At 51.1% G+C, this 26,784-nt stretch overlaps 1 protein-coding gene across 1 annotated transcript; it reads left to right on the top strand.

Annotated features, from left to right (window-relative positions):
* The first annotated feature begins 244 nt into the window (after positions 1 to 244).
* TBX19 (T-box transcription factor 19) lies at positions 245 to 25,405 on the top strand. The gene is made up of 8 exons (XM_045453019.1): positions 245 to 2,494; positions 10,174 to 10,438; positions 12,083 to 12,217; positions 15,224 to 15,285; positions 16,425 to 16,486; positions 18,641 to 18,829; positions 21,008 to 21,143; positions 24,123 to 25,405. Exons 1-8 carry the CDS (start codon positions 2,292 to 2,294, stop codon positions 24,406 to 24,408), a joined length of 1,338 nt encoding a protein of 445 aa, XP_045308975.1. The 5' UTR covers positions 245 to 2,291; the 3' UTR covers positions 24,409 to 25,405.
* The last annotated feature ends 1,379 nt before the right edge of the window (positions 25,406 to 26,784 follow it).

Here is a 26,784-nt window from a genome sequence, read left to right as displayed (position 1 = left end):
GTCTACTAATTATTCATCACGTACATGGTTCCTCACTCCCCCTCTGCCCCTCACGGAGTCCCTAGAGTTCTGTCCTATCTGCTTCTTTTTTTTTTTTTTTTAATCTTTATTTTTGAGAGAGAGAGAGAGAGAGTGCGTGCGAGCAGGGGAGGAACAGAGAGAGAGAGGGAGACACAGAATCCAAAGCAGGCTCCGGGCTCCGAGCCATCAGCACAGAGCCCAATGCGGGGCTCAAACCCACGGACCGCGAGATTGTGACCTGAGCTGAAGTCAGACGCTTAACCGACTGAGCCACCCTGGCGCCCCTGTCATATCTGCTTCTAAGATGTATCTGGAGTCCGTTCACATCTTTGCGGCCACTGCCGCCACTCAGGCTGAACCACCACTGCCTCTTGCCTGAACCACTGTTAACAGCCTCCTAATCTCTTTACTTCAACCCTTGCCTTTGACTAGTCTGTTCGGTACAAATCAGACTTTGAAAAGTACAAAGCAAATCATGCTGCCTTCCTGCTTCATTCTGTCCGCGGGTTTCCTGTCTCACGTTGGATACCATCCGGTTCCTTGCCATAGTTTACGAGGCCCCTCTCGGAGGGAGCAAATCTTACTCTACTCTCTCTGCAGCCCCCTTCCGGCCCCGCCCCCCACAGTTCTTCGACTGGCCCACCCGTGCCAGGAACCGCTTGGGGTTCCTCTGCCTGGAACTCTTCCCCGACTCTTCCCCGACTGTGTCCTTGGCATCTCGTTGGTTTCGGCAAGACTGTCTGCTCCTCCGAGGTTTTCCATACAACCCTCTCTAGTTAGGATCTTCCCCGCCTTGCTGGGTGCCACTACCCCACCCGTGACGCAGTCTGCATAGACTCGTCACCGCTGAGCATTTTTCATTTTCCGCATCAGGTTGTTAATTCCACGAAGGCGCAGGCTACTCGGCCTCATTTGTCGCTGGATGTGACGTGTCACCAGTATTTGGCACTTACTAGGCACTGAATGCATTTTGAGTATCATCTTTACCCTGACTTTCTCTCCTCTTTTTTTGCTTTTATTTTCCCTTTAATCCTCTTTGGGTTGTAATGAGAGAGAAACTCCTAACCCCCGGGATCTACCCCTGGCCAGCTCTGTCCTTGCCCCCGCCTCCCCGGCTTGTACTGTGTGTCATGGATAAAAGAAGCATCTATTGGCGGTATCTTCCCAGGGAAAATGGGGCTTCACCCCAGAATGCCGGATAGGTCATGGGCCGTCTAAGAGGAAAGCCCGAGAGCCCTTGTGGAGCCCTTCTGGATCCTTCTGGATCCTTCTGGGTCCAAGTTGGCTCTGCCTAGTAATGTCAACAGCTTATTTTCACTCACTGAGGGCAGTGCTTCCTTGGAGAGGGTAATATGATGCTGAGTGAGTTTTTTTTCCTCCCTCTGGCGGGGGCTGGACTCAACAAAACTGGGGCTTTGACTTCTAGGGAGGAAGGACGGAGGTTTGGAGATCTGATTGCGGGAGGTGCTGGGGTCCTGTGTGTGCACAGGGTCCCAGAGGAGGGAGAGGAGCAGTAGGGGGTGCTCTGGGAGGAAGGCGGCCCTGGCTCTTTCCCCTTTCTCTAGATCTCTGACCATTGAGTGGGTGGCACACAGAACATCTTCACTCACTCTTGGGTACGGCTGCCATATTCCCTGGCGTGGTGCCTTTGGCCTTTCGTGTTTGCTGTTCCATCCGGGGCTGGTAGATATCGGAGGGATTTGGGTTCCTGACTGTGGCAGGACAGCCTGCTTTGGCCTCAAGTTTGGCGATTCTCCCCAGGAGCTCTTTTCCTATAGGTACCACATGCCACGATTTATACACAAACATGATTTGCCTGATTGTCGCAGTCTGGGCCTGGAACAGTTTTAATTAATGGGAAAATGGTCCTCAAAACAGTGATTAGACCTCTTCAGGTACAACAAGATAAAAGCCTGATAATTTGGATGGAGTACTCTTCTTAAATGTCTATTCTATGCACAGCAGCCAATGGGAAAGCCAGGCTCTCTCCCACCTGATCCAATGAGTAATTAAGAGAGGGCTTTTTCTTCCTACCTCTCCCCGCCCTCCCCCTCCCCCTCCCCACTGAAGCTTAACAGGTTGGTGGTATAATTTGGAGACCTTAAGGGGTGTCATGCTAGGAGCTTAGGCGAGAGCCAAAGCATCTTCGCCCCAGCTCCCCAGGCATTGCCGGGCTGGGGTTTGAAAAGCAGGGAGGTGAGAGGAGGAAGGAGCTGGAAGCAGGCTCGAGGTAGGTCACGACGCTCCGCGGCCAAGTTTGAGAGGGGCCTATGGCCATGAGCAAGCTGGGCGCCCAGAAGACCAGTGATGGCACTGTTTCTCGGCTGCTCAACGTGGTAGAAAGTGAGCTTCAGGCAGGGAGGGAAAAAGGTGACCCTACGGAGAAGCAGCTTCAGATCATCCTGGAGGACGCGCCTCTCTGGCAGAGATTCAAGGAAGTCACTAACGAAATGATCGTGACCAAGAATGGCAGGTGAGTGGATCTGCGGCCCGGCCTGGGCTGCGGGGGGGGCTTGGCGAGGGAGGTGAGACCCCCCGAAAATGGAAGAGGCTGCCGCTCTTCACTCAGAGGCAGCCGAGTCGGATTAAAATGCTCACGAGAAGAACAATCTCAGACGGCTTTCCCCCAGCCAGCTTGATTAATTTCCCGAGGTCAGAGAAGCAGAGGATGAAGTCACCTTGCATGCATTCTCCATGGAGAAATCCTGGGAAATTACCATAAGTGGGGGCTTAGGGAAGTTAGTCGGGAGGTGATACTATGTTTTGACTGACTGCGTACCTTGGAGCCGACCTGAGCTCCACCTCCGTTCGGATAAGGTGAAAGTCAACTTTATTTGGAAGCTGGATGTTTCATCTTAAGGGTAACAAGCTTGCCAGGGAATTGTGGACTTAGCTGAAGATCGGGAGCCAAAGGGCAAATTTCATCTCGCTGCCTGTCGCGACATCTGCTTCCTCGTGTGTGTTTGTGGCGAGGGTTCCTCTGAGATTGTGTATGTTTGTGGTGACAGGAGAACCAACGCAGGAATAGTTGCTGAAGCCATAACATACTGTCTGAGAAAAGAGAAGAGACCCGCTTTTTTCCCATCGCCACAAATGAGAGATTAACAGAAACTGATCTCCGGTGGCATTTCTTGGATTCTATTAAATCCAGCCCTGCTAAGTGGCTGTTAGGGTAATAGTGGGAGGTTTCACTTAAGCAGAGGAGATGCAAATATTTTGAAAGAAAATCTCTCTGCTCCCAGCTTGGCCAGACTGGCTCCTGAGAGTCAGACGATGCTCACAGAACCCTTGGTTCACAAGGTCACCAAGTACAAAAGTCAGAAAGCATTTTCGGTATGCTCAGTTTCAGCAGAGCTCCAATTGTGGCCCTTCGGAGAAATGCTGGTAAGAGAGAAAAGTTGGGGCCAGCAGGACCTCTGGCAGGCTTCTGCCCTCGTGCAAAATGCCTCCGTCCCTGATGTCTTGCTTTCCTCTTTTTGAATGAAATGCACCATTCCTTGTCTACCTGGGAGAATTACGACACTGCCACGCGGGTGCCCCGTAATTTTACAATTTGGGAATGGCTTCCACGTGCCTCTGTTCACCTAAATACTTTTTCTGCATATGTAAAATCGGAAAATCTTCCCAAGTTTAAAGTCCTTTAATGTTAGCTATGTGAAAAAATAGCCTTTGTAGAAAAGTCTCATGTCAGCCAACTCGGTTAGTCTTATCTGTGGAGGTCCTGCTGTCCTTTTCCTTCCTCCAGTGAACTGAGTCATTTCTCAGGTTCTCTTAAAGGTCTCTGAACCCCTTAGGATCGAGATTCTTCCAGGAGACCGTTCCCCTTATACTTCAGATAAAGAAGGGAAGACACATGTCTAAGAAACTGACGCAGTGGATCGTGAGTGAGCGTGGCCTGGAATTACTCCCTGTCTCGTATTTTCACAGGTTAGATTGTTAGCCACATCTTAACGTTCTCGATACCAAAAGATCGTTCTTGTTCCTGTCCCCTTGTCTTCCCTTAACCGTCTGTCCCTGCGTATCTCCTCTGTACCCCCGGCCTCTGCCTGCAGACCCGCTGTCTCCAGATGCTTCATCCCTGCTTCCAGACCAACTCCTGAGCCCGGGGCGCATGCCCCCGTGGCCCTTCTCTGTGCGGAAGACTGTTTCTGGTATTTAACACCCAGCTGTAGCCCTTTCCATTCACATAACCCGCCTGCCCCCGTGGGCAGACTTTTGGGGGGTCTAGAAGCTTCAGTGGGGGTAATCAGATAGCTCCTGTCCACTTGATGTCTCCTTGTTCTGTGTTAATAGCAAATTTTGAAATAACATAGGGTGGGCTGATGAAAGAATTCAGCATATATATATGTGTGTGTGTGTGTGTGTGTGTGTACACACACACACACACACACACACACACACACACACACACACACACACAGAGGAGGCTTCTCTCTGACATTGATCAGAGGTAGGAAAGAAAGGACTTCCCCCTGGATTATCCCCAGAAACCGGGACCCTGATGGGTTTCATTCCTCCCTCTGTCTCTCCTGCCTCACTCCCTGTCCTTCCTTTTCTTCCCCTCCTCCCTTTCCCCCTTCCCCCTTTCTAAATACAACTTTCAGTTTTCCCTCTTCAGTCGTCTTTCAGCTACAACAGCAACAATTATAACATCCCCCTAGAGCTCCTTTGAATCATCTGTAGGGTGTGCAGCTTGACGAGTATTCTCTTTCATCTCAATCCTTGGAGCCAGGAACTTCAATTTTAGGTCGGAGAAAACAACAACAACAACAACAACACCCTTATTCCAGGCTTCCGGGGCAAATATATGAAATCGCCTGCGCCTCTTATTGTCTTTACTATACTGTCTTCACCTGAGCGGAAAAGGCCGTATTTCCCATGTATTTCCACGCAGTCAAATCATTTCGACTCAGTTCTGATTCGGTTTGCCTTGCACACGTTTTCAGAAACTGGAAGCATCTCAGATGTAATTGGTGTGCCCATGTGTTATAAACAAACAAGCGTGGGGAATCATTAAGTTGAATTTGCCAGTGATTAAGGGCAGCGAGCTGACCGTGCGAGAGGCGGGGAAACGGAGGCTGTGCATCAGGCGAAGCCACTTCCCTGCCCCGTAGCTCACACACCGTTTCCCCCCAGAGTTCACAGTTAGGATTCGTGGGGATCGTGGGTATTGGTGCCAGCTGCCTTCTGCTAACCAGGTTCCTCCTGCTGCTCTTAAGGCTGCTTACTGTCGCACAAGCCTCGGCACGCGCGCGCACACACACATCCTGACGGGTAGTTGACGAATATCATAGTTCTGCGGTGAGAGCGGAAGGTGAATATTACCTTTAACCATCTCTGCTGTTCCCCACCTCCAACAGCTGCCCCCTGTCTTCCTGCCAACGTCACTCCTCGTAGCCTCCTTCGCAGCACTGGCCCTCAAGATCCGTTAGGAGAAGACAGAGGGAGGAACCGACCTCCTAGCAAAGCAGAGTTCACGGGCAAGGCCCAACCACCTGTGGTCCCTCAAGCATGGTTTTGGGGAATGCTTTTTCACTCTCCTGCGTTTGCTTCTCTATTCCTCTCTCTCTCTGTCTCTCTCTCCCTCCCTCCCTCTCTCCCTCTCCCTCCTTCCCTCTGTCTTTCTCCCTGTCTTCCCCCTTCTTTCTGTCTCTCTCCTTCCCCCCCAACTCCCGAATTAGGGACCGACTTACATATTTCTCAGCTCCTCACCAACTCTGGGGCTCCTCTGTGGTGAGCCATACCTTGGAAACAGAAGGAGGAAAATCAACCAGATTAGAAGTGCAGTTCATCCCGGGCGCCTGGGTGGCTCAGTCCGTTAAGCGTCCGACTTCAGCTCAGGTCATGATCTCGCGGTGCGTGGGCTCGAGCCCCGCGTCGGGCTCTGTGCTGACAGCTGGGAGCCTGGAGCCTGCTTCGGATTCTGTGTCTCCCTCTCTCTCTCTGCCCCTCCCCTGCTCACCCTCTGTCTGTCTCTCTCTCAAAATCTAAAGAAAACATTAAAAAAAAAATAATAAAAGGAACGACACTCTGTTGTGCACCTGAAACTAGCGTTATAGGCGTAAACTATACTTCAATTGAAGAAAAGAAAAGGAGAGAGAAAAGGTGTGGTGAACGTGCCAGAGGAGGAGGCAGTGGGGCAGAGTCAGAGGAGCATGGACATGTACCTCCTGAACCCCAAGTGCCCAATCTGTGAAATGGGCATGGCAACATTTACTTCCGTGGGGCAAAATGAGACGTGAGTGAGACGCGCATACGTTAAGTCCCGGGTGCCGTAAAATTCCGTGTTTAGCTGCTGCCGCTGGAAAAACTGTCTTTCGTTAAGTCGTCTCGTAAATCTTAAGGCAGAGTTATACGATCACACCATGGAGAGAACAGCCCGGCCACGTGCTGGAGCAGCCGTGTCCTTCCTCGCACTTTAGTGTGAGAAGATGTGTTACGTGAGCTTTCTTTTCTTTTTATTGCTTTCACACGTACCGCGTATCCTTACTGAGAAAACTTCCGGTGCTTTCTAACTTTGTGTGTGAAACGACAGTGATCCACATTTAATTCCTGAGTTTTCTTGAAAAACCCAAACCCAAACCCAAACTTCAGCATTTCAGAGAAAGCAAAGGACCAGGAACCAGACCATCTCTTCTCTGTGTACGTCGTGCAAACAAGCCAGGCTCCTGGCTGTCAACGTGACCCAATCTGACCCCTATGATCATTTCTGATGCCCACTTTTGTGATTCTTTGCAAATGACATTTGTGTTTTCAGGAGGTTTCTGCTTTCTCTCTCTTTCTTTTTTCTTTCTTTCTTTCTTTCTTTCTTTCTTTCTTTCTTTCTTTCTTTTTCATTTATTTTGAGAGAGAGACAAACCGTGAGCACAGGAGGGGCAGAGAGAGAGGGAGAGAGACAGAATCCCAAGCAGGCTCTGTACCAGCAGCACAGAGCCTGACACGGGGCTCAAACTCACAAACCACGAGATCGTGGCCTGAGGTGAAAACAAGAGTTAGACGCTTAACCAACTGAGCCACCCAGGTGCCCCGGGGCTTCGTTTTCTATATGTGGCCAGGATTATTAAAATAACGGAAAACATTAAAATATATTGCGAAAGGGAATAGTTCAGTCTGATATGAGAGAAGAGAATAGATGAAATCCTTCTGTCGGAGAAAAAGCAAAAGGGAGGGCGCCCGGGTGGCTCAGTCGGTTAAGCAGCCCACTTCGGCTCAGGTCATGATATCACAGTTCGTGGGTTCGTGCCCCGTGTTGGGCTCTGTGCTGACAGCTCAGAACCTGGAGCCTGCTTCGGATTCTGTCTCCCCCTCTCTCTGCCCCTCCTCCTCTCATGCTCTGTCTCTCTCTCAAAAATATAAATGAAACATTAAAAAAAAAAAAAAGGAAAAGAATGTGCAAATGGAAGAATTTAGATGACACAGGGAGCCTCCCGAGGGGAGAATCCTCATTTTCCTTATCATGAAAGTCTCATCATTAATGGAGAGGAGAGACAGGTGAGTAACGCTGTGTTCAGGCAGGATCTGAATTCGAGGTGCATCATCTGATGCATTTTTTTCCTAGAAACTTCTTTTAACTCACATACTTGTCATAACCTCCTATTTAGATTTTGTCTCCTTGTGCCCACCAAGACAGAGGGAAGGGAGAAACAGTTCTGCTGGGAGCCGGGGGAAGGAGGAAACCTTTAGCATTTCCCACTCGTGATGCCAAGGCCAGGGTCTCTGGGCAAATAACTGTGATCCTGCTGGAGAATAAAAACTGGTGGTGTAAGTTATTAGTTTGCTCTTTTTTTGTTGTTTTGGAGAAAGAATTCCTTTGCTATCGAATTCATCCTTTGTAGAGTATACAATTCAATAGTTTTTAGAATAGTCCGCCATCACCGCTATCTAATTCCAGAACATTGTTCTCACCCGTAAAAAGGAACCTAAAGCCATCAGCGGTCACTCCTCTGTTCTGCCCAGACTTCTTCTCTCCAGAGAGAAAGGCGGGGGGAACTGGCACCTGTCAGCCAGGCAGAAGGGAGGTGGAGCTTGGTGTCCCGCGTTTCCAACTTCCAAAGTCACTGCCCCGGGGAAGGATTCTGGAACAGAAGCAGAGCTGGGCCAGCTGAAGGGCTTGGACGTAATGACAGAACATCCGATGCTTGCAAAGCACTCACTAGGCGCCAGGCCTTAGAATGAGCACTTTGGTGAATTAGCTCGTGGCGTTCTTGCCCCCCGTGGACAAGGCTGGGGTGAGTGTGCTTGGAGAACAACTTCAGGAAGGGCGGGAGACGGAACCAAGATCGCTCTTCCGTCCGGCCTCTTGGAGGGACTGCCGAATCCTTACCGAGTCCCGGACCAGAGACACGGACCAGGCTCTGTGTTCCGCCGCGAGGAGATGGGAACTGGTCTCTGAGGCAGGGGTCTGAAAGCACACCCCACCACCGCCAGCTGGAAGACCAAGTTGAAAGAGGGGCCAGGAAAGGAAATGCCAATGAGGTGGGATGTGCCGAGGGAAGATAATTCTGATCTATGTCCAGATTGCTCAGGAAGCCCTCGTAATGTCAGCTCAGGAGACAGGGAGCCTGCACGGCTTGAGTCCGTCTCTGGGTCCGTCCCTTGTCATCTGCCTGTCAGGTCCCTTTTCTTTTCTTTTCTTTTAAAGTTTATTTATTTATTTCGAGAGAGAGAGAGAGAGAGAGTAGAGGAGGGGCAAAGAGAGAGGGAGAGAGAATCCCAAGCAGGGCCCGACGCGGGGCTCGAACTCACGAACCGTGAGATCATGACCTGGGCCGAAATTAAGAGTCAGACGCTTAACTGACTGGGCCAGCCAGGCGCCCCTCCTTCGTTGTTGTCTTCAAAGCCAAAGATGCTTTGAAGCTAAGTACCGCTTAATGTTAATGAAACATTGATGTTTCTGTGACGCATCCGGGGCTTTGGGAAAAGTGGGTCTGGAGTGAGGTCGGAGGTTCCGCGTTTCTGATGAGCTTCCAGGTGATCCTGGTGCTGCTGGGTCGGGGACCGCTTTGGGTAGCAAGTGTACAGACTCTCGGTTATTAGCTTCTCAATGTGGAGATTCGGATTTCAAAAGACGTGTTCACAATACGATGACGTCCGGGGCCATCAGGTGGTGGAGGGGGCATGTCCGGAAACCAGGTCTTTTGAGGATAGATTAGAGCGACTTAGGACATTCGGTGAAGGAAAAACAAACCAGAGAGAGGGAGAAGCCAAGCGAGGTAGCCTCTCCACACATGTGAGAGCACATTTGCTGGCATCGTTCTAGAGGGTGGAAGAAGGACCGAGGACTCCAGATCGGTGCGTCTCCGAGTACATCCCTTGAACACAAATTCGCACAAAATGCTCAGTGAAAGGATGGTTCCGCTGTCCTATAAGTTCCGTGTGTGCATAGTCCTCATCTGCTCGGAGGTTTATCGTGCACATTCGTATATTAAAGGCTCTGAGAAGTCACGCAGGGAAGGAACTGGTCTAGCTCTGTAGAGCCAAGCGTTCCCTCACTTATTTTTACCATGAAACCACGTTTTTGCCATTAAATGCTATTGCTGTCATTCAGAGCTAGTGTTCTCTGTGACAGGGGAAGGACTGGTTTGTGGCCTTAATGGAAGAACTGATGTGTGCCCGGAGGAAGTCTTTGAAGAAAGGACTCCATGAGAACGTGGCATGTGATGATATGCTTTGGGCTTCAGGGTCCTCTGTCAAATGACTAGATTAATGGTTTTCAGATTTTAAAACGGAGCACAGTGGTTTTCAGTAAAACCCATATATCTATGTAGATATAGACACATTTAACTTTATTTATTTTGAGAGCAAGAATGCATGGGGGAAGGGGCAGAGAGAGAGGGAGAGAGAGAATCCCAAGTAGGCTCCCCGTTGTTAGCATAGAGCCCAACACGGGGTTCGATATCACGTAACCTGAGCCAAAATCGAGAGTCCAACACTGAACTGAGCTCCCCAGGCGCGCCCCTAAAACCCCAGTCTAAAATGCATTTGTAAAAAAAGAGGCTCTGGAATGGGGGGCTGCTGTCCTGGGGCACTCTCTGTACCCCGAGGCTCTCCACGGAAGGTCTCCGCGCAGTGGAGAGACGGCTGGACCAGGCGAAGGGTGGCCCGACCCCGCCAGCATCCCCCCTGTGACTCAGTTTCTGCCTCTTCTTTTAGACGGATGTTCCCCGTCCTAAAGATCAGTGTCACGGGCCTGGACCCCAATGCCATGTACTCCCTCCTGCTGGACTTCGTCCCAACGGACAGTCACCGCTGGAAGTATGTCAACGGGGAATGGGTGCCCGCGGGCAAGCCAGAGGTCTCCAGCCACAGCTGCGTCTACATCCACCCGGACTCCCCCAACTTTGGGGCCCACTGGATGAAAGCTCCCATCTCCTTCAGCAAAGTGAAACTGACAAACAAGCTCAATGGAGGAGGGCAGGTAAGATCGGGTCGCCTGATCGCCTGGCCTCCCGACCGCCCCACACCACCAATCAAGAAATATCAAGGGTGCATTTAGGCAATTAGAGGGGTCCTCACCGGCCTCTTCTCCCATGGAAGCCAATTATTCCCCGGAGTCCAAATGTGAACAGGAATAAACAGCTCTTAATTGGTGCTTTCGGTTTTTAATGGACTTCCTGATGTTAAGAGAGAGGGAGAGAGCGCGGTACTTTACTTAATCATCGAGGGCCCTTTCAGAGTTTTGTCTTGTGTGGGGCTTTTTACCCAGCCCCCCGGAGAAGGAGATGGTTGTGGGTACCAGGGTTTTGTTGTTCTCTCCCCTCTGTTTTGGTATAAGTGGCATGTTGGCAATAGACAAATGCCTTAATAAAAAGCGGCTCCCAAATGAAATAATTGCTACCTCCGCTCGGGCATGATGATAATTGTCAATAGAATATTGAATCCGCTTTGGGTTTTCAGAACAACAAACACCCCTTAAAGAAGGAAGGTTTTATTTAAGGTCTCCAATTAGAGTAAACACGAATTTGGGGCTTTTTCCTCCTTTGTTTTCTCTGGCAGGACGGCGGATACTAGCGTAATGTGTAAGGTTGTGATTTATGTTATAAAATGTAGACCGTTTGGGGGGGCAGCGTGGGGGAACTCAGTAGACTGTTCAGAGCCGGAGCTGGGAGGCGAGGCCCTCGCCCCTATTTCCTGTTGTTGGCCTCTCAGCCCTCCATCTCTGTGGCCTCCTCTGATCCCCATGTTTAACCAGCCGGGACACGGGAGTTGACGTTTTAGGAGTAGGAGGTGACCCACCCAAGCCTGGGCAATAGTCAGAAGGTTTCAGTTCTTTATTAAAACGGGAAATTGAAAAGCGAACTGATTTTGCCTCCCACATGTCACAACCGAAGACTTTTTCTTTCTTTTTCTTTTAACTTTGTTTATTTTGAGAGAGAGGCAGAGAGAGAGAGAGAAAGGAAGAAGGAATCTCACACAGGCTCTGCACTGTCAGCGCAGTGGGGCTCGAACTCACGAACCCTGAGATCATGACCTGAACCCAAAAAACGTGAGTCAGAAGGTTAACCGACTGAGCCGCCCCGGCGCCCCCACGACTTAAGACTTTTAAGAAGGCTTCTGTGTGAATCGCAGAGTGGGTGCTAGGTAACCGTCATCCTTACTCTTTAGCTAGTCGCTCGCAAAAGGCAGCCACGTCAGCATTTTGAGATGTCAGGATTCCTCATATGGAGAAAAACAGTATGTTTTAATGGATCGAAATCTACACTGTTGTTCTGAAAATAGGGAGAGAGCGAGAGAGAGCGAGAGAGAGAGAAAAGGAAGGCATGATGTTGGCAGAGAACTGAACGCTTTAGAATTTTCTGGCAATCCTAGCATAAGCTCTCATTTCATGCTCCCTGGGAACTTCTGAATAACTACCCCCCCCCGCGCCCCCCCCCCCCCCCCCCGCCATTCAGTTTTCAGATAAGGGAATCGTGTGGTGGCAGCTCTGGTGACCCGGATTCGAAACATGTGGCCCTGACCGGCCTTGGGTGCCCAGCCTGGGACCAACCAAAGGGGTCACTATTGCCTGTGCTACACCAGGCTCTGCATGGCTTCTCCTTCTCTTCCTCTCCCCCCTCAACAGATAATGTTGAATTCTCTGCATAAATACGAACCTCAGGTTCACATAGTGCGCGTCGGAGGTGCCCATCGAATGGTGATGAACTGCTCCTTCCCAGAAACCCAGTTCATAGCCGTGACCGCCTATCAGAACGAGGAGGTGAGCGTGCACAGGCGCGTGCCTGGGCGGCTGTCCCCTGGAAGGAGGTGGGGGATGGGGACCAAGCGTGGGTGAGAGGTGGGTTTCTGGGATTCACCGGTGAATCTAGCAGAGCTAGAGTCCGGAACACCCCAGCGGAGATGAAGTTAAGCAGGAGGAAGCCACTCTCCACTCCCTCTTGCCTGTTGGCCAAAGGCCTGCCATCCTTGCTCTCCTGGTGCACGGTTGTGCACTGCGTTAAAACCAACAGACCCAGGAGTCTTTGTGTTCCGGGCCCGGTGGGCGTTCGGCCCAGAGTTGGTGCTCAGAGCTGGGTGGTCTCCTGCTCCAGGAGCGGGTCTGTGAGAGCCTATCCCTGCACGCCCGCCTCCGGCTTGGGTTAGGCTCACTGTCCTGTTGGCTCGTGCTGAGCACACAGGTCTTTCCTGCCCCACGGGAGCCGCTGGAGCTTTGAGCCGAGGAGGCAGAACCTGGCCTCTGTGGATTAGTTTGGGCGCAGGACATTTGGGTCCGTGTGCACCTTCTAGGGCTTTCCAGGTCTGTGTGTCATCGGAGGCGCTGGGGGCGGGTTAGATCCTTTCTGACTAAACTTAAAAAAAAACGCACATTTTTTTAAGTAATACAGGTTCATTACAGAAACTTCCCACAATAAATACATAGTGCAGAACTACCTTCAGTGAAAATTACAAACAAAAGGTAAAAATGTATTCTTTCCCTCCTGCCTTTTGAATCCAACTCCCCAAGGCCGCCACAAATAACAGCTTAAAGTGTGTGTCTTCCCCCCACACGTATTCTCTGTATATATAAATATATATGAGAATATAGACTTACATAAGTTGGCTAATGAAGTACAATATTGGTTTGAAAATTTCTTTTTATTTCCCATTTAGCCGTATATTATGGATATCTTTCTATGTGATTAGGTTCAGACATATCTCTTTTTCTGAAGTGCCTGCAGAGGATATATGGTCTTTCGGGCAATCAGCTCCCCAGGGTGGCTATTAGGTTGTTTACAGGTGTTTTATTTGCTCTGACCCGTGATGCTGCAGAGAATATCCCAGTACCTCCGCCCCCGCTGTTTGCTTGCATGGATGAACATCTAGAAATGGAATTCTCTGTCAAGGAGGGGGTGGGTTGAGAATCGTGGGACATCACCCAATTACCTCCCCCAGAGAGCCCACGCCTCTGCCACCCTCCCACGGTTCCCAACACGGGTGATGATCCGCCCTTTTCAGTTTTGATAATCTGGTAGGTGAAACAAAACAAAACAGAACAACCCCAAAGTATCTTATTGCTGCTTTAAGCTGTAGATCTTTATTTGGAAGCTTTAAAAGATTTGGAGCTCCCCCCTCCCCGACCCCCGCCCAGCCAATAGAGTCAGAATCTTCAGGGATGGTGCCCCGAATCTGTAGTTTTTAAAGTCTCCCTAAAGGATTCTGAGGATGAGCGTTCGGATTTGGAAACGGCTACCTTAGTGCGCCTCGAGGTGAAATTGAATTGTAGGTCTAACTCCCATCACAGACGTGCAGAGAAAATGTAATTTCGTTTCTGTAAGTCGTCTGGCCTCTTGGCCGAGTGCCTCCAAGCAGTTAAATACTAGATCATTTAAATATTAGATCATTTAAACAGGCCCTCCGGTGGTGCTGACCGTAGGCTAAAACAGGCTTGTGTTCTAGACGGCCTTCCCTGCCCTGCTTCTCTCCCTATCGTGGAGTCTGGGTCTTTGAGGGGAGGGTGTGGCTTTTGCGACTCTAGAGAGTGGGGAGGGGGTGTTGGGGACTAAGCCACTTCCGTCTCCACGGCGATGCCCCTGCCCACTTACTCCCACCTGCTCCCTTAGTCAGGCTGCCTGCTGGGTGGGTGCTAGAGAGTCCCCTCCGGACCACCAGCCTGGCTAAGGCCACCCCTCGGGCAAGCTCCCCAGCCTCATGCTGTGTTTCAACCTTGATTTTCCCCCCTGGGAATCAAGCCCAGGAAACCCCACCTTAGAGCCTGCCTCTACCGCCAACACTTTCCAGCCAAATGGGTGTAGATGCACCCTGAGAGGGGAGCGTGCACCTGGGGGTGCATGCTAGGTCTCCCTATGCACCCGAACACCCCCCCTTCTCTCCCCACGCCCCCCCCCCCCCCCCCCCCCGGGTTTAGGCCAGGAGAAAGACCAGGTCACTCGCATCAGACTCTGTGGCTTTCCTCCCTCTTCTGATTGCTTCCGCATTCCCGGGGCCAGAAAGAGGCGTGCTTTTATTTCACTTTTCTTCCTTCCCCCAGGCCCTTGCTGCAGCGAACATTCTTTCCAACGCTTATTCATTCAGCAAAATATTTGTTGAGTCTTAGTACCTGCTGGGACTACTGTGATGGGCATCACAGATGTGTTTACCGCCCTCAAATCACTTACACTCAGGTCACAAGAGCACACATGCGTCATACACACGTATATGTACGTCTGGGGGCTCTGAAGAAAAAGGACGCCCGCGAAGGCCAGCGGGTTGGCGCAAAGACGGGTGGGCGTGAGAATCTGTGTTTGTGTGAACATGAACGTGGCCCAAGGAGTAAGTGATCCCCGAAGACTTATGGAGTGACATTGGGCTGTACTCTCTGGGTGAGGGGGAATCACTCCGACTGTGTTCCCAGGGACTAGAAAACTGACATGGGGATGTTTTTTTTTGGGGGGGGGGTGTTCAATAAAAAAAAAAAAAGGATGAATAAATAAAAGAAGACATGGCAGGTTTAGCACATCAGGCTTTGCTCCTTTCTAATTTTGTCCTTCCCTTGCTCGCTTTTGCTGCGTTTGCCTTTTTCGCTGCAGCCACAATACAGCATCCTTTGTCAGGAACGGTGTACTAGTAATTTCGTGCAGAAGGAAGCAAAGAAACGCGGACAGGGAGAAAAGGGAAGAGAGGGGGAATTCTTCCGATTGGACAGAAATTCACAGGTGGAGATACAGGGTTCTGTCTGTTCGTAACGTGTTTCGCTTTCACTAACGCTTCTTGTCTTTGTAAACGCAAGATAACAGCTCTCAAAATCAAGTACAATCCTTTTGCCAAAGCCTTCTTGGATGCCAAGGAAAGGTGAGTAGAGAAATTGCAGCGAAATCTTGTGGGTTGGCTTCTGCAAATGTGAGATTGATGACAGGGTGATCTTGAAAGGACACACACTCCCTTTGATAGAAAGAGGTTTGCAACATTCAATTCGATCTTCAACAAAATCATCACGATTCAACAAAGTTCCTAATTATCTGTCCCTTAAGCAGGGCTCCAGGGGAACCTCATAACTGGCAATGTTTTGTCAGCTCTGTTTTACTACTAGTTCTCGAAAGTAGCACAGGCACGTTTAAGAAAACATAATTAAGTGATTCAGATTTTTAATAATTCACTCCTCCCCTCCTCCGATTATCTCTGAGTAGTATGGTTTCAATTTTTTTTTTTTTTAAACTGCATGGAGCCTAGGAGAGGTGAGTGATTCATACAGGTAGCTCATAAAGGAGAGAGCTTTTGAGAGAAGAACGTTCAGAGACTTCTGGGATCGTGAATGGTTACTTTAGGCCAGTGGCTGTACGTACATCTTTGTGTTTTTCCTTTCCATTCTAGGGAAAAAAAGAAAAAAAAATAGTGTTTATCATTGACTTCTATCAAAGGACTTTGTCCGTCCTGTCAATATTTGATTTAATGCAATTTCAGAAAACCAAAGGCCTAAAAAAATAAAAAAAAATCTGATGTGTGAGATAACAGAACTTTGAATATGCGGTCCTGACTTGGAGTCCTAGCTTTGCCGTTTCCTGGCTGTGTGACCTTACATAAGTCACTTTACCTCGCTGACGTCCACTTTTTAAATCTGTAAAATTGGCATAGGAATATTTCCCCCCCGGGATTATCGGTGGTTCTAGCATATCACAGATGTGTTTGTGCCCCGAAGTCCTACGCAAATCCTAGCTGTTGCTATTGCTTGAATTTCGCCAGGCGGGAGCAGTGACCCCAAATCAGTGAGATCAGACTAAATAGGGATAGCTATAAATATGGCAAGCTGGAGTCACATGAACTTGAAATTCAAAGAGGAATTGCACATTAGATAAAGTATCCTGGAGGAAGAAAGGGGGGGAGAGATTCGAGATGAAAGATATAGAGTGCTTTGCAGAGAGAATATGGGGTAGATTTTCCGCAGGACTTGTAGAATATGCTGGATGGCCATGGTGTACTTTCCTCTCTTTCAGGAATCACCTAAAAGACATTCCGGAAGCTGTCTCTGAGAGCCAGCACGTGGCGTATTCTCACTGTGAGTTGGGTGGACAGTGGGTGGGACATGCCTGGGGTGGTGGGGGGGGAACACTGGAGCCACCCCACCCAGACTGCACTCGGACCCTACCTGTTGTGTTCCAAAGCTTCTTTCAAGACTCCACAGGTTATTTCTTCCACTCAAGACATGTGTATGCCCTTTCGAGAATTCCCAGAGAGAACTGGTGTTCCTGGGGGACTGGACTGAAACTCAGGCAGGAGATAGGCATGGGATGATGGATTTCTCAGACTCAAGTTTTCACCTCCCAGAGGCTCAGGACTGTCTCCTCCGTCTCCACTCTGCACCCCACACCCTTGTCAGTCTGGCCTGGATTGCCCCTGTTCTTAATGTTTGCCCATTTTTGTGTTGGTCACCACTGCAGCGTTTCCCTTGCATATGTGGGGGAGACTGGGGAGGCTGACAGGAAAGCCATAGGGCGAGGTGAGTGATATGCCACTGGGGGCTGGGCGTCCCTAACAGGGCACTGGCCTCCCCATGTCTGGATGGCACGGGAGGAGGGGAGGAAGCCCCCTAAAGCTGCAGCAGCATCCCAGGTGAGTGATGTCAGAGCAGAAAGTTAACCCTGCTGTCGGAGACGCTCTAATGTGAATTGTGGGGGTTTGCTCGGGTCCAGCTGGGGTGGGGGGCCTTCTACTTGCTCGTCCCCTGCGCCTCTGCACATGCGCACTGTGGAGCAGCAATATCGTGCATCAAAGGGAGGAGCTCTCAGAAAAACACTTTTTAAAGGGAGCTGGAATAACAGGCCTTGTGTATAGTACCTGCTTGTTAAACCGCATCTTTTCCAAGCTCACACGTTATGGTCTTCTCAGCGAGCTTCTTCAGGTGTGTCCCTTAATGTGGCAAACCAAGGGGCAGGAGTCCAGTTCAGGGTGACCACATGCCTGGCTTTGCCCACTGGACACCTGCATCAGACAAACTTTTCTTTTCTTTCCATTCCTTTCCTTTCCTTTCCTTTCCTTTCCTTTCCTTTCCTTTCCTTTCCTTTCCTTTCCTTTCCTTCTCTTCTCTTCTCTTCTCTTCTCTTCTCTTTCTTTCTTTCTTTCTTTCTTTCTTTTCCTTCCTTCCTTCCCTCCTTCCTTCCTTCTTTTCTCTTTCTTTCTTTCTTCCTCCCTCCTTTCTTTCTTTCTTTTCTTTCTTTCTTTCTTTCTTTCTCTTTTTTCTTCCTTCCTTCCTTCCTTCCTCCCTCCCTTCTTTCTTTTCTTTTTTTCTTTCTCCCTTCTTTATTTTCTTTCTTTCTTTCTTTCTTTCTCTTTTTTCTTCCTTCCTTCCTTCCCTCCTTCCTTCCTTCTTTTCTCTTTCTTTCTTTCTTCCTCCCTCCTTCCTTTCTTTCTTCCTTTCTTTCTTTCTTTTTTCTTTCTTTCTTTCTTTCTTTCTTTCTTTCTCTTTTTTCTTCCTTCCTTCCTTCCTCCCTCCCTCCCTCCTTTCTTTTCTTTCTTTTCTTTTCTTTTCTTTTCTTTCTTTCTTTCTTTCTTTCTTTCTTTCTTTCTTTCTTTCTTTCTTTCTTTCTTTCTTTCTCTTTTTTCCTCCTTCCTTCCTTCCTTCCTTCCTTCCTTCCTCTCTCTCTCTTTCTTTCTCTCTTTCTTTCTTCCGATGCCTTTTCTTTCTTTCATGTTTTTTGTTTTCCATTGAAAACCAAGTTTCTTTCTGTGAGCCATCCTGGCTCGTCTTGCTTGGAGTGAGAACCACAGACACCTTTCCCGCTGGGCAGAAAGAGGCCTTCACGCCTGTGTAACCACATGAAACATTCCCCCCCCAGCTGGACATTACATATGCGTCTAACCTCAACAGGTTATTGCTTCTCAGACTGACTTTTAATTTAATTCAGTGAAGTCAGAAGCAACTTCACTTTTGCATTTCTGTAACTTTTCACTCAAACGGTCTTTTATGTCGCTCGGGCCCAGCGTTCCTCCAGAGGCTTTCCGAACTTTGATAGGAACCGTCATCCTTCTCCAAAGAAGCCAGCTTCGGTGCTGCTGTGGAAGGGGGGTGGCGGCGGCCGCGGTCCCCGTCACTACCCCGGGTGGATGTTCAGCGTCGTTCGCACAGAGACGCAGTATGTGCACTGGCTGGTCGGCTGCCTTTTGGTGTGGAAGTTCAGAGTCGGTCTCTGTGTCTTCCTCTTGTCTATTCTAGTGGGAGGCTGGATCTTTTCCAATCCTGACGGAGCGTGTGCAGCAGGAAACGCCAGTTACCAGTATGCGACACCCTTGCCTCTGTCCGCAACCCACACCCACCATGGCTATGAGCACTATCCCAGCCTCCGCGGTCACCGGCAGGCTCCCTATCCTTCTGCCTACATGCATAGAAACCATTCTCCCTCAGGTGTGTGATTTTGCGAATTAAGCCCTTGGGGGTGTGGGTAAGGGGGGCGGTGGTGCCTAGAAATGGGTACACAGCGGGTAGTAAAAAGAAGCATCCGAATATAGGTAATAGTATTGGGTAGTATCATTGTGATGGTTTTTTAAAAAACTTTTCATGTTTCTTTATTTTTGAGAGACAGAGAGAGAGAGAGAGAGAGAGAGAGAGCGTTAGCAGGGGAGGGGCAGGGAGGGAGCGGGACACAGAGTCCGAAGCAGGCTCCAGGCTCCGAGCTGGCAGCCCAGAGCCCGACGTGGGGCTCGAACCCGCGACCTGTGAGATCGTGACCCGAGCCAAAGTCGGACGCTTAACCGACTGGGCCACCCAGGCGCCCTATCATTTTAATGTTTTATTTTGTATACTAATAGTTGGTTATGTAGTTATAACATTATTCGTGTTTTATAATTGTTTCGTAAGACGCTCCGTCTCCTGGTTTCTCATGGGGGTGAAGGGCCTCCGCGGGGCTCTTTTCTTCACGTGTATTACGTCCGGGGGATGCGGGGCCCAGAACTGGGGAGCTTTTAGGAAGACGTCTGGGTCTTCCTAAAGACCCAGACTCTGGGTTGTTCCTGATGTTGGCTCAGGTCCTGATCTCACGATTCGTGAGCTCGAGGTCTGCGGTGATGGTGCGGAGGCTGCTGGGGATTCTCTCTCTCTCTCTGTCTCTCTGATTCGAAATAAAGATGAGGAAACATTAAACATTTTTTGTTGTTTTTGTCTAAAGAAATAAGTGAGATTCATGGCATGGGAGTCGGAGGAGAGGGTTAAGATCCCACCCTGAGCTCTGTCTGCAGAGGGCTTTCTGGGTCACCGGCTGCCTGTCTCTGTGTCCCTTCGTGTGCCACTCCCAGCAGCCTTGAGAGCTGCTTCTGGGAAGGAATAGAATGTAGCTTAATGACACCAGAAAGTGGGCAGCATTCTCGCTCTGCTTCCCGGTCCTTTCCCACAGTCAGCACGTAAAACACAGCTTCTGAGCCCCTGCTACACGCCAGGCCCTCGTCCAGACAGTGGATGGGAAGGTGATGAAGGGATAGTTTCTTCCCTGAGGAAACTGAGGCCCATGCGGATACATGAATACCGAATCGTAACACCAGGCAGTGAGAGCTCTCGTGTGGCCCTCGGACCTACAGCATCACCTGGGAACTCGTTAGAAAGGTAGACTCTCGGGCTCTCCTTCTGGACGAGTCTACATTTTAATGAGATCCCTAGGTGATTCTCCTGCACGTTACAGTCTGAGAGACATTCTAGAACACACTTAAGCCCAGGTGCTATGGGAACGGAGGGAAACGAGGAGCCGTAACTGCCCCGGAGGGGTTAACCCTTAAGTTGAGATTCGCAGGGTGAATAGAAGTGGACAGAGGTGGGGGTGAGCAGAGGCGGAAGGCGGAAGGCAGGGGGCCCAGGAGAGGCGAAGGGCCCTGAGGTAGGAGTGGGGTGAGCAAAGGCCCGGGGGCGGGGAGGGGACCCAGGGTGTCCGGGAACGGATTTGGAACAGAGCGTGGAGGGAAAGGTGGAGGAAACAGAGCTGGGGCTGAAGAAGTTGCAGGTGCCCCATCCTGACGAGGAGCGACTGGGCCAGCCAGGTGTGCACACTGGAATGTTCTTCCTCGCTCTCCTCGGCCTGCCTCCCTCCTCTCTCTTATTTATGCACACCATTTGTGCACACGGAGAGCCAAAGACGTAGAAGACACTGTTCTTGAGGTGTTTAAATGTACTTGGGGTTGCTGAGAAGAATAAGGTGTGGGTCCTTAGAATTCTCGTCTGGGGCACTGGCGGGCCCTTCGGCCTGTGTTGAGGGGATGCTGACATGATCCGTTCTTCAGGGGGAGTGAGCATGGTGATGAGTCAGACGGGTCTGTGTCATGAAGCGCGGATCACCTCTCCTCTCTGAGCCTCATGGACAAAGGGGAGAGGACAGGTCGCTGTTGTGCAGAGTAAAATAGAACCGGAACGTGCCATGTGGTTGACGTTCCGTATACCTGAGGGCTTCCTTCTTTGCCATTTCCCTCGGAAAGCACTAACAAACTATTGGCCCCTGTGGCACGAGCCACGGTCACGTTTCGCCCTCGAATAATATCATTGGCCGCCATCTTTGCGTGTTCTACACACCCCATCAACTGAACTATTGTTATTTCCCCAAAGTGAATTTGATAGAAAGCTCCAGCAATAACCTGCAAGTCTTCTCCGGAGCCGACAGCTGGACTTCCTTATCTTCCACACCCCACGCCAGCATCCTGTCTGTACCCCACACCAGCGGGCCGATCAATCCAGGGCCTAGGTAAGACCAACACCAGCAACGTGCTCATTGGTGGTCTCGAGGTCTTGACATTAGCACTGGAGACTCAAGTTCATTCTTCTTCCTCGGGTGCCTTGGCCTAAGCCATTGTCCTGACTCCTAAGCCACTAGGAAGGGAACATGAAAACAGGATGGGCTTTTCACTTTCAGAGAGAAGGGAGGGGGAGAGCACCTGCTCAACTGTATGCCGAGACCCTGGATTGTCGCTGTTCTCCTAAGCCACCCATCCGAACAGGGGAACAGACGGTGGGTGCCTGGCCCGCAATCCAGGTAATAGGGCAGAATGTAGCATGCCGGACCCGAGGCGGAACTCACACACCAGAGACCTGCATGTCGTTCGAACTTCTGGAGATCGGTGTGGGGAAAGGGACAGGAAGGGACCTTGGAGTTTGACGGACACTGGCTTTAGTCCTGGTTCTACCTGGTATGGGCTTTGTGGCTCCAGGCGGTTTCCTGAGCCTCACCGAGCGTCCGCTTTCTTATCGCTAAGATGGAAATGATATGAGCAGCTCGGTAGGTTATGGTGAGCTCACGAGGAGAACACGCATTAAAATGCGTTGTAAGCAGGAGCGTTCCACGTAAATGTCCGCTGTTGCGTTCAGTTCCGTGTGCAGAGTTTTGAGAAGGTCCTAAAAGGGACCCAAAATGAAAAGGTGGGTCTTGGGAGATGTCTGATAACTTGTGATTTGCTGGTCTAGAAAATGTTAGGGGAACGTAGTGCTTTGGTCTACAGCAGGGCTGCTCACACTTGAATGGGTGTTAGTCTCACCTGGGAGGCGGGGGCTCGGTCAGTTAAGTGTCTGACTTCTGCTTGGGTCGTGGTCTCCTGGTTTGTGGGTTCAAGCCCCGTGTCGGGCTCTGTGCTGACAGTTCAGAGCCTGGAGCCTGCTTTGGATTCTGTGTCTCCCTCTCTCTCTGACCCTTTCCTGCTTGCACTCTGTCTCTCTCTCTCTCTCTGTCTCTCTCTCTCTCTCAAAAATAAGTAAACATTAAAAAAAAAAATCACCTGGGATGCTGTTAAAATGCACAATCTGGATGCCTGGGCGGCTCAGTTGGTTAAGCGTCTGACTCTTGATTTCGGCTCAGGTCATGATCTCACGGTGCGTGAGACTGAGCCCATCGGGCTCTGTGTCGACAGTGCGGAGCCGGCTTGGGATTCTCTCTATCTCCCCCTCTCTCTGCCCCTCCCCTGCTCACCGAGTCTCTCTCTCAACATAAGTAAGAACTCTAAAAAAATGCACAGTCTGATGAACAGGTCTGGGTTGGAGCCTGAGATTCTGCATTTAACAAGCTTGCGTGGGTGTTGCTGGGGTTGCTAGGATCTTGATGGTTTTGATACTGATGTGGCTGTGGTGATCAGGGTCTAGCACTGGGCTACCCCATGCAGCAGCCAGCAGTCGCCTGCGGAGACTGAACCCTTGAAATGCAGCAGGTCCCCATGGACGTGTACTGTGGGTACACGGAAGTCTGAAGACTGGGCAGGAAACAAAGAATTAAACATCTCAACTCTTCTTTTTTTTTTTTTTTTTTTTTTTTTTTTACCTTGAATGCATGTTGAAATAATATTTTGCACGTTTTTGGTTCCGTAAGATATTATTACCAATAAGTGCATTTTTTTCTTCTTTTTTCTTTTTTAAAATGTGTGGCTGCTAGCAAACGAAGCCTGGCGGTGATGGCTCACGTTTTGTTCCTATCGGTCGGTACGCGGCTGGATTACCTAAAGGAAAAGCGCGGGTTTGGGTTGTGGTGGCAGGAAGTGAGAAAGCGAGTCCTTGAAGATGGTAAACGATCACGTGGCAGGTTCCGTCCTAGATATTTTGTTAGTTGTTTACGGTATTCAGCGACATCCACGAGGCTGCCGTTAAAGTCCCTATTTTACTGTTGGAGAAACCGTAGCTCAGACACATTAAAGACGTCCTGAAGGTCATCCAGTAGGTGGTGTCACCAAGTGCTTGGTTCTCCCACTGGCCCATGAGGCATCAGGAAGGGGCCCTGCCGCGGGCGATGCCGTAGAAGAGACCTCTTCTAGAGGTCAGACCCCAAATCACAGCAGGCCGAGCGAGCTAACGAACAGACAGACAACAAGCACACAGCCAGAGCATGGGCTTTGGCAGGTTTCGTGTGGCCCAGCCAGGTCTATAGTATCTGGACCATGGCACGGAGTTTCTGTTTCTAGTTTCTGTTTCTAGTTTCCCCAGCAGCATCTTTAACCCGTTACAGACTCCCGTCGCGATTTTGCTGGAGAACAGCAAACGCGTCCAGTCCCGTCACTGCGCAACGAGCCCGTTCTCCCGTAGCTCAGTATCAGGCGATAACAGAGGCTCTAAAATGTCAGGACATTGCGATGGCCGAAGGCTTAGGGCGCTGGCATTTACCCGGCCTGTCCCGACCGCAGTCATTTCATCTACGTTCGGGCGCAAAATTTGCTGCGCGTTACTGTCGACCGGAAAGCTTTTAAAAAGTCCTGATCCCCAAGCGGCACGCCAGATTAGTAAAAACCTGAGGCTCTCTGGCGGCGGGACCCAGGCGTCAGAGCTTGCTAAGTGGTTCCAGCAAGCAATTGGGTTTGGGAGCCAGCAATGGAGGAGTTCATTATAACGCCCACCGTTGGGTGAGCGCCCCGTGCGAGGCCTCGTATCCTCGTTGTTGTCTAACCCTCGTGATAGCGTCTGTAACGTGTGCATCGTCATCACTCCAGATCTTGAAGGTGAGGAAGCCGAGGCTCAGAGGTATCGCCTGGACCAGGGTCTCGGGGGCAGTAAGCGGGAGACTGGGACGCGAACCCGGGTTTTCCGACCCCTGGTGTCCCGATCGTTGTGTCCGTCACGTCCCCTCTCTTCCAGGGAGGGGTCTCACTCACAGGCTGGGCCCTCTGGGTCAGAGCTGGAAGGAAAGCCGTGGCCGGGTGCTCGGTCCCGAGGCCCGGGCCCTCAGCAAGCGTCTGTGTCTCTGTCTCTGCAGCCCCTACCCGTGCCTGTGGACCATCAGTAACAGCGGCGGGGGCCCCGCCGGGCCGGGCCCAGACGTGCACGCCAGCTCCCCGGGGACGTTTCTCCTGGGGAGCCCGGCTGTGACTTCGCCCCTCTCTGCCCAGGCACCCGCTTCAGCCGGCGTGGAGGTTCTGGGGGAGCCTTCGCTGACCAGCATCGCCGTGTCCACCTGGACGGCGGTGGCCTCGCATCCCTTCTCGGGCTGGGGTGGCCCGGGTGGGGGAGGGCGCCATTCTCCCTCTTCACTGGATGGTTAGGCAGGATCCTAGGGAGGGTGTCGGCGGAGAACCCTCTATGCGTAGAGCTTTTAGAAACCCCACCTGCGGACCCCAGGAAGTTAGACTGTGGGGTCGCCTCGCCCAGTGAGCTGGAGGGGGGGTGGGTGGCTTACGGGAGATGATTTAGTCTGATGAGGCTCCCTGCTGTCTCTTTGCGCTCCCGTTTCTCTCTGCAGCTCATCTGCGACCCGCTTAGGTAACCAAAGCTCACTGAGCAGCTCCCTCGGCCCTGCCCCTCACTTCCAAATGGTTCCAGAAGGCCCCACTTCCTGTTCTGTCTGAGCTCACCTGGCCTGAGGCTTTCCAGCCTCGTGCCGCCCTGCGAAGCATCTGTGGCCACCGGGCTTCTGCTCTGAGGCCAAGGGAGGGCATAAGGCCACAGAGTGACGTGAACGCGCAGAGAGCTAGTCACGGTTTACTCACAGCTCTGTGCCTGGGATGGAGGAGATGAGACCGTGACCTTCCCTTGCTCAGAAACCGTCCATGGCTCCCCGTTGCCTACAGCACGAAGTCCTACCTCCTGGCCGGAAGGACACCGTCGACTGTCGAGCGTCAAGCTTCCCTGTGTGACCCCATTAGCGTCCTCCATTTCTGTCGAGGTCGACGTTCTGCCTGTTGTCTCAACGTTCCGTGGACTTTGCCACCTCTGTGCCTTCTCGGCGCCTCAGCTGTCCTTCTCGGTTCCGTCCCGCCTCTGGGACTCCCGCCCCTCCCCCCCGGGGGCCGGCTGAGGCGTCACTGACCACATCATACCCCTGAGGTGCCTGGGCACGAGTGATCCTGCCCCGTCGGTTTTTGCCTCCGTTTTGTGGAGCTCGCCCCATCCTGCCTTGTGTTTTTGTCACCTGTGAATGTGTCTCTCTCCCCCTAGACTGTGAACCCCTTGAGGGTGAGGACTAGCCTTCTTGTCTTTGTACCCCACAGCACCCGGTGCCTTGCCTATTGTAGGTGCCCAATAAACACTGGCCTAATGCAACTTGGTGTGCAGTGCGTGCGTGCTAGGAGGACAGCCGTGGAGCTCGCGGGACGGCAGAGCTCGGAGACACGTGTCCAGGTCGGGGTAGCGTGTCAGCGTGGGGAGCCCAGGAACACGCTGTGTTACCCAGGGCTCCTCGTCTGAGGCACAGCCCACGGGCAGTGACTGAGGAGCTGGAGAAGGTGTGGGCAGAGCCGTTGCTTCCAAATACGGGTCCTTGGAGCCCCCCGTGCCGGGATCACCACGGGCACCTGTTAGAAACACGCATTCCAGGGGCGCCTGGGTTGAGCGTCCGGCTTCGGCTCAGGTCACGATCTCGCGGTCCGTGGGCTCGAGCCCCGCGTCGGGCTCTGGGCTGACGGCTCGAGCCTGGAGCCCGTTTTGGATTCTGTGTCTCCCTCTCTCTCTGCTCCTCCCCTGCTCGTGCTCGCTCTCTCTCTCTCTCTCTCTCAAAAATAAATAAATAAACATTAAAAAAAAAAAAAAAAAAAAGAAACACACGTTCCTGGGCACATTCCGTACCTACCAGATCAGCATCGTTAGGGCTGGAGTCCAGGAATCTGCCTTTCCAAACAGATCCTACAGAGCCAAGTTTGGAACCTACTTGCCCAGACCAGAGAAATCGAGGGATAGGTACTACAGGAACCTGGTTTCAGATAAGAGTTTCCTTTTTTTCTTTTTTAATTTTTTTTTTTTTTACATTGATTTAGTTTTGAGAAACAGAGTGAGACAAAGCGTGAGCGGGGGAGGGGCAGAGAGAGAAGGAGACACAGAATCCGAAGCAGGCTCCAGGCTCTGAGCTGTCAGCACAGAGCCCGACGCGGGGCTCAAACTCACACAACCCCGAGAACGTGACCCGAGCTGAGGTCAGACAATTAGCCGATTGGTCCACCCAGGCGCCCCAAACCTGTGATGCTTTTTAAACACACGAAATGACAGCTGGTTCTGCATCGAGGGTCTCTATTTGCATGGTGTGGGCCATGCAGCCAGAACAATATGCTTTCTGGTGTTTTCTCCAGATAGTTCGGGGCTAATTTCTGCCTGGGAGAACAACCCTTGATTGCCTAAGTCATTTAATGACTGATGGAGTCTCTGATGTCCTAGACTAACTTTGGAGCTTTTTTTAAAAATAAATATTTAAAAATGTTTATTATTTTTGAGAGAGAGAGAGAGAGAGAGAGAGAGAAAGAGAGAGAGTGAGAACGGGGGTAGGGCAGAGAGAGAGGAACACACAGAATCCGAAGCAGACTCCAGGCTCTGAGCTGTCAGCACAGAGCTCGACGCAGGGCTTGAACTCGTGAACCATGAGATATGACCTGAGCTGAAGTCGGACGCGTAACCGACTGAGCCACCCAGGAGATTTTATAGCACCTCCTTGC

The sequence above is a fragment of the Leopardus geoffroyi genome, chromosome C3 (genome assembly GCF_018350155.1).
Source record: "Leopardus geoffroyi isolate Oge1 chromosome C3, O.geoffroyi_Oge1_pat1.0, whole genome shotgun sequence".
NCBI classification, from domain to species: domain Eukaryota; kingdom Metazoa; phylum Chordata; class Mammalia; order Carnivora; family Felidae; genus Leopardus; species Leopardus geoffroyi.
Note: the sequence above shows the minus strand (reverse complement) of the source record. Positions and strands in the feature narration are given on the sequence as shown.

Coding starts and splice junctions, on each gene's coding strand:
- TBX19 (XM_045453019.1), top strand. CDS start 2,292: ATGGCCATGAGCAAGCTGGGCGCCCAGAAGACCAGTGATGGCACTGTT. Junction 15,286..16,424: donor TTCTTGGATGCCAAGGAAAG/GTGAGTAGAGAA, acceptor CCTCTCTTTCAG/GAATCACCTAAAAGACATTC. Junction 18,830..21,007: donor TAGAAACCATTCTCCCTCAG/GTGTGTGATTTT, acceptor ATTTCCCCAAAG/TGAATTTGATAGAAAGCTCC.